We start from the raw sequence: 12211 nt of genomic DNA, 5'->3' as shown, positions 1-12211 counted from the left end.
GAAATGTTAGGAAACCATAATATTTTAAAGCTGGAGAAGGCTTCAATTTATCATTCCTCACTTACAGATGAGAAACTAAAGCCAAGATTAGACAAGGAACCCACTCAAGGTCACACCGCTCGTCACTGGCCAAGCAGAAATGCCAGTGGCTGTGTTAGCCATAGGACCACAGGATCGTTGCTATGAGAGAAGGAAGGCTCTAGCTTGGGCTCTTCTAGGTTCAACAAACTAGCAATGAGATGTATAGCAAGGTATTAGTGACAACGAAACACACAGGTTTCCTCTTTAACACACGCCATCCATATGCTCCCACAGTAGGCTGCCATGCCCAGGTGCTCACGAGCTGCTGATTCCACATTCAGCTCCGCCACACGCAAGCTGTGCAGCCTTGGGCAATGCAATTACCTTCTCTGGGCCTGGGTTTCACCATTTGTGAGGAAGTGACAATTCCTGCCTGTGGACCCCAAAGAGTGGTTGTGAAGTTCAAATGAGCTAATCAAAGAGAAAATTCTATGGGAAAAATGGTGATAATTACTATGTAAAATATAAGACACAACTGTTAGTCTCTACTAAAATCGTTGAGCTGAGAGGCAACCTAATAAAGAGTCAAAGCTATGGAGTCTGAAAACTTGGGTTTGATTCTTGGTTATACTTAGCAGCTGGCCTGTTATGCAATCTCCTGGAACCTCAGTTTGTTCACTGGTCAAATGGGAGTAACAATATATACTTGTTAGTGTTGAGGTTAAATGAGATACTATGCCGTAACACCTAACATGGCGCCTGGCACATGCTAGGTGTTCATACATATGTTGATATCATAATTACTAGTAGAGTAATGGATCTGAGATTGGGCTTGTCCACAGCATGGCTTTCTGTAGTCTTTGCTCCTGCTGCATGGATATATCCAGGTCCCCAAGGGCTGGGTTAAGACAGCACTTAGCATGGTCACTCTGACCTGTGGATAGTCTCCTCATCCAGGCAGGCCCTTTGAAGTTTCCTTGGGTCTCCTCTAATCTAAGGAGCAAACCCCAAGAGGCAATGCCTTCCTTCCTTCCAAAGAACTCCTAGATGGGAGCCTCTGACTTCTATGGTCAGGAATAGAAGAGGGCAGAGGGGATTAGCACACACTGTCCTCTCTGGGCTGCCTCCCCATACAAATCAGCCTCACACCTGGGATACTTTCTGGCTCTGTTATGGCCTACCACCATATTATCAAGGTACTGTGAGGATGCAGAAGCAGGAATGGCTAGCTTCATTTCAGGGCCACTGCTAGCTCTCAGAGATGCCCCTCTGAGCAGATGACTTGGAAAAAGTCACTCCTCCCATCCAGCCCCTGACCTGATGAGTAGCGTGCAGGCTGGACATCAGTATTAGCTCCCCTGCTTGGCAAGGCACCCTTGGACAGGGCACCCCAAGCACAACCACGTGCTCGCTTGGTAGAGATAAAAGGCCTCTTGGAGGCTGTGTCTTCCGAGCTAAGTGTTGCAGGATGACGTCAAGTCCACCAGGCAGTTGGGTTGGAGAAGAGTGCTCCAAGCAGACAGGACAGGAGGAGTGGCACCAGAGGCTAGGGAACAGGCCTGAGCCACTGTCAGGAAGAAGACACAGATTCTCCAGCCACCTCTGTCACAGACTAAGTGTGACCTTGTTAAAGCACTTAACTTCCCTGTGAATCAGTTCCACATCTGCCAAGTGGGATAATAGGCTAATGAAATGATGCATGTGGGAGAAGGGAAGATGAGGCCAAGTGAAAGGCCTGGCCAAAGCATCAAGAGCATCTTCTGTAGTGCTAAGACACTTCACTTTTATTCTATGGGTACTGTGTTCTCACAAACTGCCTTGGGGGGTATGGAGAAGAGACTGTCCTGAGGAAAGAAAGGTATGGGCCCAGTGGAAAGGTGAGCACTTAGGGAGCCTGGCAAAAGCAGCTCCCCTTTCTCCACTTCTTCTGGGGCGCTTGCCCATTCTCTGTGCAGGGCACCTGAGTCCCCATCTCACAGTCATTCAGGGTGTATAGAAGAGATGAGGAGACAGACCATACTGGACAGCTGGCATGAGAAGAATGGATACAAAATGCCTGGGACAGAACATGTATTCAATGAATGGCAGCTGTCTTCACTACTAAGAGACCAAGAGAGGCTAATGGAAGAAGAAAAGAGATGAAGTGAGAGGGAAAGAAGGGGAAGGGAAGGGAGAGGCAGAGCAAATGTGAGTTCCTCAAAGCCTCAAAGTGGGTCATCCCACTGTGATCCTGAGGAAGGTCCTAGGCTCATCGCAGTGGCTTTCTTGGCCGAGGCCCTCAGAATGATTGCTTGTCTCAGACTAGAATGTCCAGGGTCAAAACAAGAAGAAGAGCCCAGAGAAAGACGCAAGTACATCTAATTGTCTAGTGCTTCTTTTCCATAACAAGGGAATAGATTCACCAGCATGTATGCTACTGCAGTAACAAGGCTAGCTTTATAGGGGAAATGAACTAAATCACTATCTTATACCACATACCAAAATAAATTACTGCTAAAATAGAGTTAAATGTACAAATTTAAGGTGGAAAAAAAAGGTGCATATATCTCAGGAAAGGAACGGATATTCTGAACATAAAGGAAAGAAAAACACATAAAAACATTTCAAACATATCAAAAGAAAGACTGTCCAAGTTTCTAAGAAATTTATGGTATGTCAAAAATCACTATAATAAAAAAAGTAATTGGGACACCTGGGTGGCTCAGCGGTTTAGGGCCTGCCTTTGGCCCAGGGCGTGATCCTGGAATCCCAGGATTGAGTACCACATCGGGCTTCCTGCATGGAGCCTCTCCCTCTGCCGGTGTCTCTGCCTCTCTCTCTCTCTGTCTCTTATGAATAAATAAAATCTTTAAAAAAAAAAAGTAATTACTAACCTGGAAAAATGTTTTCTATATACATCAGAGAAAAGGTTAGTATCTTTTTTATATGGTAAGAAAAAATTAAAGCCTCAATAGAAAAACATGCAAAAGCAGTAACAGGTAATATAGAAAAACATGCAAAAGCAGTAACAGGTAATACAGAACACTTAACAGTGTACCAAGTGCTGTGCTGAGTGCATTAAATGAATTACTGCATTTAACCGCAAAACCCAAAGATACTACTTCAGGAAAACCGAGGCAAAGGTTGCTCCTTGCCAAAAATCACATAGATGTTAAGTGTTAGTGCTAAAACTTTGGAATCGGCCTGACTCCAAAGTCTGTTCTTCATTATACTATGCCTCAAATTGGAAAGGGCTATAAATGGTCAGAAAATACACACACACACACACACACACACACACACACACACACACACGTTAATGTTCACTAGCAATCAAAGGCCACTATAATTTGCTTATCAAGTTGACTAAGATTTCTAAATGACAAAATGCTGGTGGGAAGGATCCAAAAAAGTGGCATTCATTCCACCTCTGGTGGGTATGCAAACCGCAAAGAGCTTTCTGGAGGCTGATCTGGAAATATTTAACAAAAGCCTGTGGGAAGATTCTCATCCTTTGCACCAGACATGCTCCAACCCCTCCAGATCCCTTTTCTACCTTTCCCTACCCCTTTCTGTGCCCTGGGGGATGGACTCCAAGAGTTGCAGCAACAGGTCATGTCCCTGCTTCCTGACCAGACTCAACAGAGGCAGGGAAAGAGAGAATGCAGGGACCCTGGCAGAAGATGGGAGGAGAAAGGGTCAGGTACTTCCTCCCCTGGTTTCTCCCCTGCTGGGTCACTGCCATTGTCAGAACCACTTGCTCTCCACCATTCTCTGTCCCTCCTAGTTCCTTTCATCCATCCCTCTCCTCTGACCCTTTGGGTGTAGGAGCATTGAGTGCTCTGCTGCCACAGGCCCTGGACTCCTCTCTGGTTGGCCTACCCCCTACCTATACCTTTGTAAGTTCCTTATTCTATAAATAAACTTGCCTGGCTTATCTTAGTTCAGCCGTGTCCTCTTTCTCTGGGTAGGATGCCGACTGATACATCTTTACACCTAGCAATTTTATTCTAGAAATTTATCACAGGGAAAAAATCAGAGAAGTGCAAAAATAGATAATAATTAGTTTTAGCAGCATTAAAACTGGAAACAAGGGCAGCCTGGGTGGCTCAGCAGTTGAGCATCTGCCTCTGGCCCAGGGAGTGATCCCGGAGTCCCGGGATCATGTCCCACATCAGGCTCCCTGCATGGAGTCTGCTTCTCCCTCTGCCTGTGTCTCTGCCTCTCTCCCTCTCTGTGTCTCTCATGAATAAATAAATAAAATCTTTAAAATAAATAAATAAATAAATAACTAAATAACTAAATAAATAAATAAATAAATAAATGCATGTGACTATAAGGATGTATCCCAAACTATTAATAGTTTCTCTTAGTTGTGAGATTATGGGTGAATTTTCCTTCTTTGCATTTTTCATATTTTCCACAACTTCCATGTATTATTTTTATAATTAGAGAACAAAAATCCAAAATATTATACACCCTAAGAGGAAAAATTAGAACTACATTCTATAACACCCTGCTTCCGTGTGCATGGGCTAGCACATACATAAAGTGGCAGTCTAACATTTATAACTGGGCTCCTGCTGGCCAAGAACATGCATAGCTGCTGAAGCCAGAAGCATGGCCAATGTCCTGTGCCACATCTGCATCTAGCCCCTAACTGCACACATTCTGGTTTGGTCCTATTCAGGTCTCAGGCTCACTGTGGCCCCCACAGGTCCATCAGCGATGCTTTGTAAACCCAGAAACCAACCCTAGGACGTGACCCAGAGAAGAGCAGTGCCTTGATTGGGGGTCAGAGAGACCTCAGCAGGGGCACGGGAACCAGGAACCTTCAACAGAGAAGATACAGCATAGCAGGAAAAACAAACAACCCCAGACCCTGGGAAGCTTCGGCGTGGATCATGGCTGAGCATATAAGCAGGTGTATGAACTGAGGCATGCTTTTAACCCCTATGAGCAGTAGTTTTCACATGCTTACGCTGGAAAATGTTTCGCTCCCAGGCTCTCACATTATATGGAGTTATATGACCAGAGAACATAGGCTCCCTAAATAGCAGCGAATGTTAAAGAGAAAAGAGCCTCCTGGACAAGTAAGACACTCAGGGTCCTACATTCAGTTCTGGTGCACAAGCGGGAAGCAGCATGGTTAAAGCTGGTGGGGAGAGACAAGAGATGTGATTTGAGTAAGGAAATGGTCCTCTGGCATTCTGCCTACATGGCCTCACTCCCAGCTGCAATGAGCACATACTCTTACGTAGAACAACTACCTGCAGTGGGTCCCAGGTCCAGACTGGAGTCATTCAGCTCCTCCTCCTCTTCCCAGAAATACTGTGGTGGTTGTAGAATGCGGGACTCTTCGCTCTCTTCACTGGGAAAACCTGAGCCAGGGGCTCCCAGGCCAGCTCCCAGTCCCATGGCCTCACTGGGTTCCTCCGAGTCCAGCGGTTCCAGGCCTGTGGGTGGCAGGAGGTCCAGCAAGGAGGTGGAGGTGAGGCCCTCTGGGCCAGGCTCATCAGATCCAGCTGCCCATGTGCCCAGGAATGATCCTGTACAGACACGAAAGCCAGATGGTTAGGAGAGGTTGGAAAAGGCTAGCCTGGCACAAGGTTAAGACATGACCCCAAGAGCAAAGAGCCCAGAGGTACCAGTGGAGACTTGGCAGGGCAGGGGTAGAGGGGGAACAGTCCTGACATCCAGTGGCTGCCAGGGGACTCTGAGACACTGTTCTCACTCCACAAAGGCCAAACTGTTTAGCCCTCCCTGCAGCAGGGTCAAAGGGGAGACCAAGGGAGGTGGGCAGGAGAGAGTAAGGTTCATCTGACTCAGCACCCACTAGGCATCTTTTTATTTAGAAACGGCTATCAGCACCCATCTTTGCTACAACTGTACTCGGTGCTCAGGGCACAAATGCAGTGAAGACCAAGCCCCTGCTTTGAAGGACCTTGTGTGCACACTGTTCCCCAGGCTTCTGCCCTAAGCCAAACATCTTCCAGAACTGCATTAATGTGATTTGTATTTCAGCAATATGATCTCCTGAATAGTTTTTAAAGACTATGTGAGACTGCAGGTCAGGCTCATCCAGCATTGGTTAGAACATATTTATTTAGAATCTTGGATCCCTCTTTCCTAATTTATATAACAAATGAACAAAACCCAATAAATTAAAGGGAATATTTCCCCCCTTCTCTCAATCCCATTCACTAAGAATAGGAAGACAGCCCTATTTGCCAGTTTCACAACTTAATTATTAGCTTAATCACACAGATATTACTAACTTGCTATATATGTCTTCTGGAAAGTCACTTAAAATCTCTGTGTCTATCTTCTCATCCAAAAAAATAAGGAAGGTGGTTGAAATGACCTCTAAATTTTTCTTTTCCAAGACTAAAGTTCAATGATGCAGTAAAGAGTTATGTCCTGCTCTGCCCCTGTCATGCACCATGCCCTGGCCTGAATAGTTCATGGAAATTTTTCGTGATGTTTATAATAAAAAATGAGAGGTAACACTATTGGTGCTGTGTGCTAAATGCTTTGCAAGTGTTGTCTGAATCTGAATCTTCATAACCACCTTCTGAAGTAGCAGTAAGCCCTAAGCCTGGCACCCAGGGTGCAGTGGAGACAGCGTATGCTATGCACGGTTGGACAACACAGATCCGTGAATATAACACGTAATCGTAAGGAAAGCCTTCCGAGTGAAGGGGCCTAACACAGTTAAAAGGTGTGTAGAAGAGGATAAACAGGTCTTGAAGTCAAACATGGAAGGATGTCCTCGTAGAGAGAGCCTGGGCCAGGGAAGCAGGTTTGTGTTCTGGCTTCCCTAGGTGAGCCACTCTGGGTAAGCTACTTTTCCACCAGGGGCCCTGGTTTCCTCATCTGTAAAGCAAAAATTCCACAGCATTCAGGGAGACAGGAGCCTCAAATGAGGTAAGCTCCATGAGAACAGTGCTACAATGAGCAGACTGTATTTCATACATGTAAGTATTATTACCCTACATAAAGAACAGAGAACTGGAAAGTTCTTGGCCAGGATAAAAGAATGGTATCCTCAAATATATTAAGATAAAAGGTCACTGTGAGTAACAAAGACCAGAGTTATTTTATGTGACTTCAAAAAACAAACAAACAAAAGCAGAACTGATGGGTGAAAACACAGGACAGTACCCAAGCCTCAAAAAGCCTTTAACCAGGGCAGCCCCGGTGGCTCAGAGGTTTAGCGCCGCCTTCGGCCCAGAGCCTGATCCTGGAGACCTGGGATCGAGTCCCATGTCAGGCTCCCTGCATGGAGCCTGCTTCTCCCTCTGCCTCTGTCTCTGCCTCTCTCTCTCTCTCTCTCTCTCTCTCTCTCTGTCATAAATAAATAAAAAATCTTCAAAAAAAAAAAAGCCTTTAACCAGAAATAGGTAATGCCTAGGGCCACCTGTGCCCATCTGCACAGCTCCTGCTCCTGCTCCCAACCTCTACCTCCGAGAAGCACTACCCAGCCACTCCTAGTCTCAGCCAGGCACCACTCCCAGTACTACAGCCTCCCAAACAAATTACCACACTTTTCTTTCAAACTGTAACAGGCCATCTTACAGTCTCCTTCCCCCTCACCGTGTCCCGTGTCTGAGTCAACCTGATCAGTCCAGTGCCTCAACAGTCTCTGAAATATGACAGGAACTCAGTAGGTGTTTGAATAAATGAATAAATAACCCTCTTCTTTCCCGCAGGTGAAATAAGAGAGGGTTCGGGACGGTAAGGTCAAATAGCTAGTGAACAGAAGCCCTGTAATTAGTGGCTGGATTTCTCCCCTCAAAAACGACCATTGTTTGGACAGGTGTAGTCTAAGTTTTATATACGATACCACTGGATATAACAGCCCTGTTTTGTAGAGTGGTACCCCCAAGATTGGGGGAGCCAAATGCAATCAACTTACCTGAAAAAAAAAAAAAAACTCATGCAGTCCACGAAGAAAAAAAGCCAACTGATGAGAAATGTTTGTAATAATTAAATAAAAATTTTACAGATCTCCAGGGCACCTGAGAAGCCAATCTTTGAAAGGGCCACTGGGTGAAAATCTTTATTTATATACACCAGTATCCAGCAGGTATGTTGGGGAGGACATTATGTCAGCGTCTTTAGAAAGGTGCAAACTGGTTTACTTTAGAAATTCTTGGGATTTTAGCCTCAGGAGGTTCCAACTTGCATTGCCTCTTCAAAACCTGAGAGTTGCCTCTCTCAGAGCTGAACTGGGGCATGGGGGTAGCGAAATCACTCCCTTCTAGGCCATGGGCCAGCTCTCCACAGCAGCTCGGACCTTGAGAATACTGCATCAGCCCCTCTCAAGGAAAGTCTGACCAGCAATCCTGTCCATTTCCCACCTCTGGAAGTCAAATACTGTTTAGTTGTGAAGCTCTCTGTGCAGAGGACTGTGGTTTGTTCAATTAGCCAGGACTCCTTCCTACCACTTCCATGATAAGGTGAGTTCCTCTATTCTCTGAACCTCTCTCCTCTGCCTGTCAGACAGAAGCTACAGACTCCTTCCACCCCCTCCCCACCTCTTCCTTTCCCAACAGTCCAAAAGGAATGAACAGAGATTGTGATAATCCTGCCGAAAAGCTTGTGTGAAAAAAGGAATCAGGATTTTCATTCCTTCTCCAGTAAATAGTTTCATTTTCTTGAAGTTCTTTTTCCCTGTGATGATTATTTTTTCTTTATATAGACCTTGATATTTTCAAAAGCCTTGGCAATGGGTAATTATTTAGGTAATTGCAAGAGGTTGCTTATTTTCAAACTTGCCCACCAAAATAGTAGCTGAGGCCTAAGCATTCTGTGTCTAATTGCTTTTGCACTTGATAATTAATCTGCCTTAATTGAGACTCCATCTGATTTAAAATTTCAGAATTACACTCTTTGTGACTGATTCTTTTTTCTTTTTAAAGATTTTTAAAGATTATATTTTATGAGAGAGAGAGAGAGAGAGAGAGAGAGAGGGGCAGAGGCACAGGCAGAGGGAGAAGCAGGCTCCATGTAGGGAGCCTGACAAGGGACTTGATCCCGGGTCTCCAGGATCACGCCCTGGGCTGAAGGTGGCGCTAAACCGCTGAGCCACGGGGGCTGCCTAAAGATTTTTTTTTAAGACAGAGAGCGTGCATGCACACAAGGGACACGAAGCTGGGGGCAGCAGGAAAGGGAGAATCTCAAGCAGACTCCATGCTGACCACAGAGCCTGATGTGGGGCTTGATCTCATTACCCAGAATCACAACCTGAGCTGAAACCAAAAGGTGGAAGCTTAACCGACTGGGCGTCACCCAGGCTCCCCGATATTCTTTTATTTTTCTCTAGCACTTATAATTTTCTGATACTTTGTCACTCCCAACAGGGAAAGGGAGAGAGAAAGAAGGCACATGAAAAGGATTCGGGGACCAGCCTCAAAGAATTGAAAATCTGACCTAAAATCAGAAAAAGAGGCAAAGGAAGCAGGCTTATATCTTAAGGGGTGAAAAAAAACAAAACAAAACAAAAAACAAGGCCTTAGTAATCCTCTGCATGTTTTATCTCCCCTGCAATCTGCTCCTGATCCAAACATCCTTTCCTGATTCCACCATCAGTTACACCCCCACCCTTCCCCTCATCAGAAGCTCTGAAGTACAGATCTCCCTAAGCCCTTGCCAGACACCAATACGGGAGCTGCCCAGCAGCATCTGCCACACAGCCCCCACACCCCTAAGTGTCAGCTACAACAGAAATTGTCTAGCACAATCATCCTACCACACACACACACACACACACACACACACACACACACACTCATGAGTGCATGTCTGCTGTGTCTGAGAAGCAATGCCGATGGGGTTCTTGAAGGGTTTCTCCAGAAAGGTGTATAGGAAAGAGACATACTGCTGGACACAGACAAGTCGCCAAGGGGGAGGTAATAACGCACACCATGAAGTGTGCACAAGAGGGAGGAGGTGGGAGGGAGCACAGAAGGCGTAAAGCTGCCGACAGTCATCCGTGGCTAGCCACAGCTGGGCATGGGTCCTGACACACTCTTCTTGCCAGTTCTGGTGTGGCTGTTGCACAAATAAATAGCAGACTAATCAATATTTAATTTATTTGTTGACTCTCACCTCTTCCAGAGAGGACTTAAGGTATGCAAACATAGACATAGGTGTGTGTGTGTGCCTGAGACAAACACCAATGGACATATTTCTGTGCACAGCACTTAGGTCCTTACCCCTCCCTGGACTGGTGATGGAGAAAAAGTACCCTCGCGGAGCTGACCCTTCCCGGGGCACCTCAGGAGCAAGGGCCTCTTCCCCTCCCAGGCATTTTCCCTAGGATTCCGTCACTACGGGCCCACAGCAATGGCCCATCTCATCGCCACCACCGAGGAAAGGCTGCTCTCCCCCCTCGCGCAGGGACCTTCACAGGTCTCTCCTTCACTCACACGGATGCACACGTGTGCCTGCGTCTTTGCGGGTTCCCTGCACGGGAAGCGACTAAGTAGCCGGGGCCCCTGGTCCACTCCCACATACACGCGCACCGACGTGATCTCCTGTGTGCCCATCAGAGGTGGAGTCCCTCAAGCCGACCTGACAGGGGAACACGCACACACACTCATCCCAGCGTGTGTGTCCACCAACACCAACCGGCTGCCACCCCTCCACACGGCAGTCCCCTCCTGGGGACTGCCCCGTCCACTGTGCCGGCCGGAGGCTGTTCGGCCATGGCCTTATCTGACCCACCCTCGCAGGCAGCACTTCTCCCCACCCCGCCTCGGTGCTGGTGGCCTGTCTCGGGCGGTCACATGCCTCACGCTCCCCCGCCATGCGCGCACCTGGATCCGGATCCCGCGCCGGCCGCCGGGAAGCCGTCCCGCGGGCTGTCACAGACACATGGTTGCGCGCCTGCCGCTCACACCCCGCCTGTCTTCACCACGCCTGCCCTTGTGCCCGTCTCCGGGTGTGCTCACACCCAGCCCGGCGCCGCAGCTGCGCAGGAGCTATCCGGCAGTGTCCCGGCCGCGCCGCGGCAGACTCCCGGCGGCCGTCACGCCTCCTAGTAAAGTTGCCCGGCACCGCGCGGACGGGCACCCGCGTGCCACACCCCCGCTCCCGTCCGGCAGCAGCACCGGCGCGCACACACGCCCCCCATTGTCGCGGCCGCGGCGCGTGCGGCTCTCGGGCGCTGGCCCCCGCCGGGCCGCAGGACTCCCGCCCCCGCCGCGGGGGCCCGGCGACCTGGGCCGCGGCCCCACCCCGCTGCGGCGGTGGCGGAGCCTGCGGCCGCGGCCCGCCCTCCCCGGAGGCCCCTGGAGACAGCGCCCGGGAGCGCGTGCAGGCGCGCCCGCCGCCACACTCCCCCGCGCGCGTCCGTGTGTGTGCGGGCCCCGCGGGCCCCCGCGCCGGCAGCCGCCCGCACGCGGCACACGCGGCGGCCCCCCGGGCCCCGGCCCCCGCCCTGGGAGCGCGGCGCCGCGGACGGCCCGGCAGCAGCCCACCGCGCCCCGCGCCCCGCGCGCCGGCCCCTTTGTTGGCGGCCCGGGAGCTGTCCAGCACCGCCGCCGCCGCCGCCGCCGCCGCCGCCGCCGCCGCCGCCGCCCCGCCTGCCCCGGGCCCGCCGCCGCCCGCCCGCGCGGCGCGCACTCACCCCCGGCCAGCAGCAGCAGCGGCGGCAGCAGCGGCGGCAGCCCGGCGGCCCGCAGCAGCCGGCCCATGGTGCAGCCGTCGCCGCCCGCAGCCGCAGCGGCGCGGCGCCTCGGCCGGCGTCAGGGGCCGCGCGGGCGGCGGCGGCGGCGCGCGCCCGCCCCATTGGCCCGCGCGGCCGTCACTCACCCCCGGCCCCGCCCGGCCGCGTGCCGCGGGCGCGCCCCCGCGGAGACGAGGCGGGCGCGCGGGCGGCCGCCCCTCCACCCCGCCCCCGGCGCCCGGCCGGCCAATCAGCGCCGCGGAGGCCCGGAGGGGCGGAGCCGGCACCGCAAGCGCCCGGAGGCCCCAGCCTCGCACCTCGCGCCTTCCTCGCGCCTTCCTCGCGCCTTCCTCGCGCCTTCCTCGCGCCCTCGGGAGCGGCGGCCACCTGCCCGATGCGTGGCGACGGCGCAGGGCACACCCGCGCCGCCCGGTCGTCCCTTGCACCGGAAACATTTCCTGCGTGCCCCTAGGGCAGCAGGTGTCCGCTTGCGTGGAATGACACTGATCAGAGAGGACAGGACTGGCCCCTGACGCC

General features: G+C 50.8%; 1 protein-coding gene across 2 annotated transcripts in view; it reads right to left on the bottom strand.

Annotated features, from left to right (window-relative positions):
- Positions 1 to 11763, bottom strand: part of PODXL2 (podocalyxin like 2) — a 38683-nt gene extending 26920 nt beyond the window's left edge. Inside the window, exons 1-2 of one of the 2 annotated variants that reach the window (XM_055342676.1) lie at positions 11636 to 11763; positions 5271 to 5549 (exon numbers count right to left, since the gene is read on the bottom strand). In XM_055342676.1, the coding sequence (XP_055198651.1) occupies positions 5271 to 5549; positions 11636 to 11702 (346 nt within the window). In that variant the 5' untranslated portion in view covers positions 11703 to 11763. Of the gene's footprint in view, positions 1 to 5270; positions 5550 to 10823; positions 10942 to 11635 lie in introns of those variants that run through there. The other variant, XM_055342677.1, reaches the window with a different exon arrangement.
- Between the last annotated feature and the right edge of the window lie 448 nt (positions 11764 to 12211).

The sequence above is a fragment of the Nyctereutes procyonoides genome, unplaced genomic scaffold (genome assembly GCF_905146905.1).
Source record: "Nyctereutes procyonoides isolate TBG_1078 unplaced genomic scaffold, NYPRO_anot_genome, whole genome shotgun sequence".
Classification (NCBI taxonomy): Eukaryota; Metazoa; Chordata; class Mammalia; order Carnivora; family Canidae; genus Nyctereutes; species Nyctereutes procyonoides.
The sequence above is the reverse complement of the archived record's forward strand: the minus strand, read 5'-3'. Positions and strand labels throughout refer to the sequence as shown.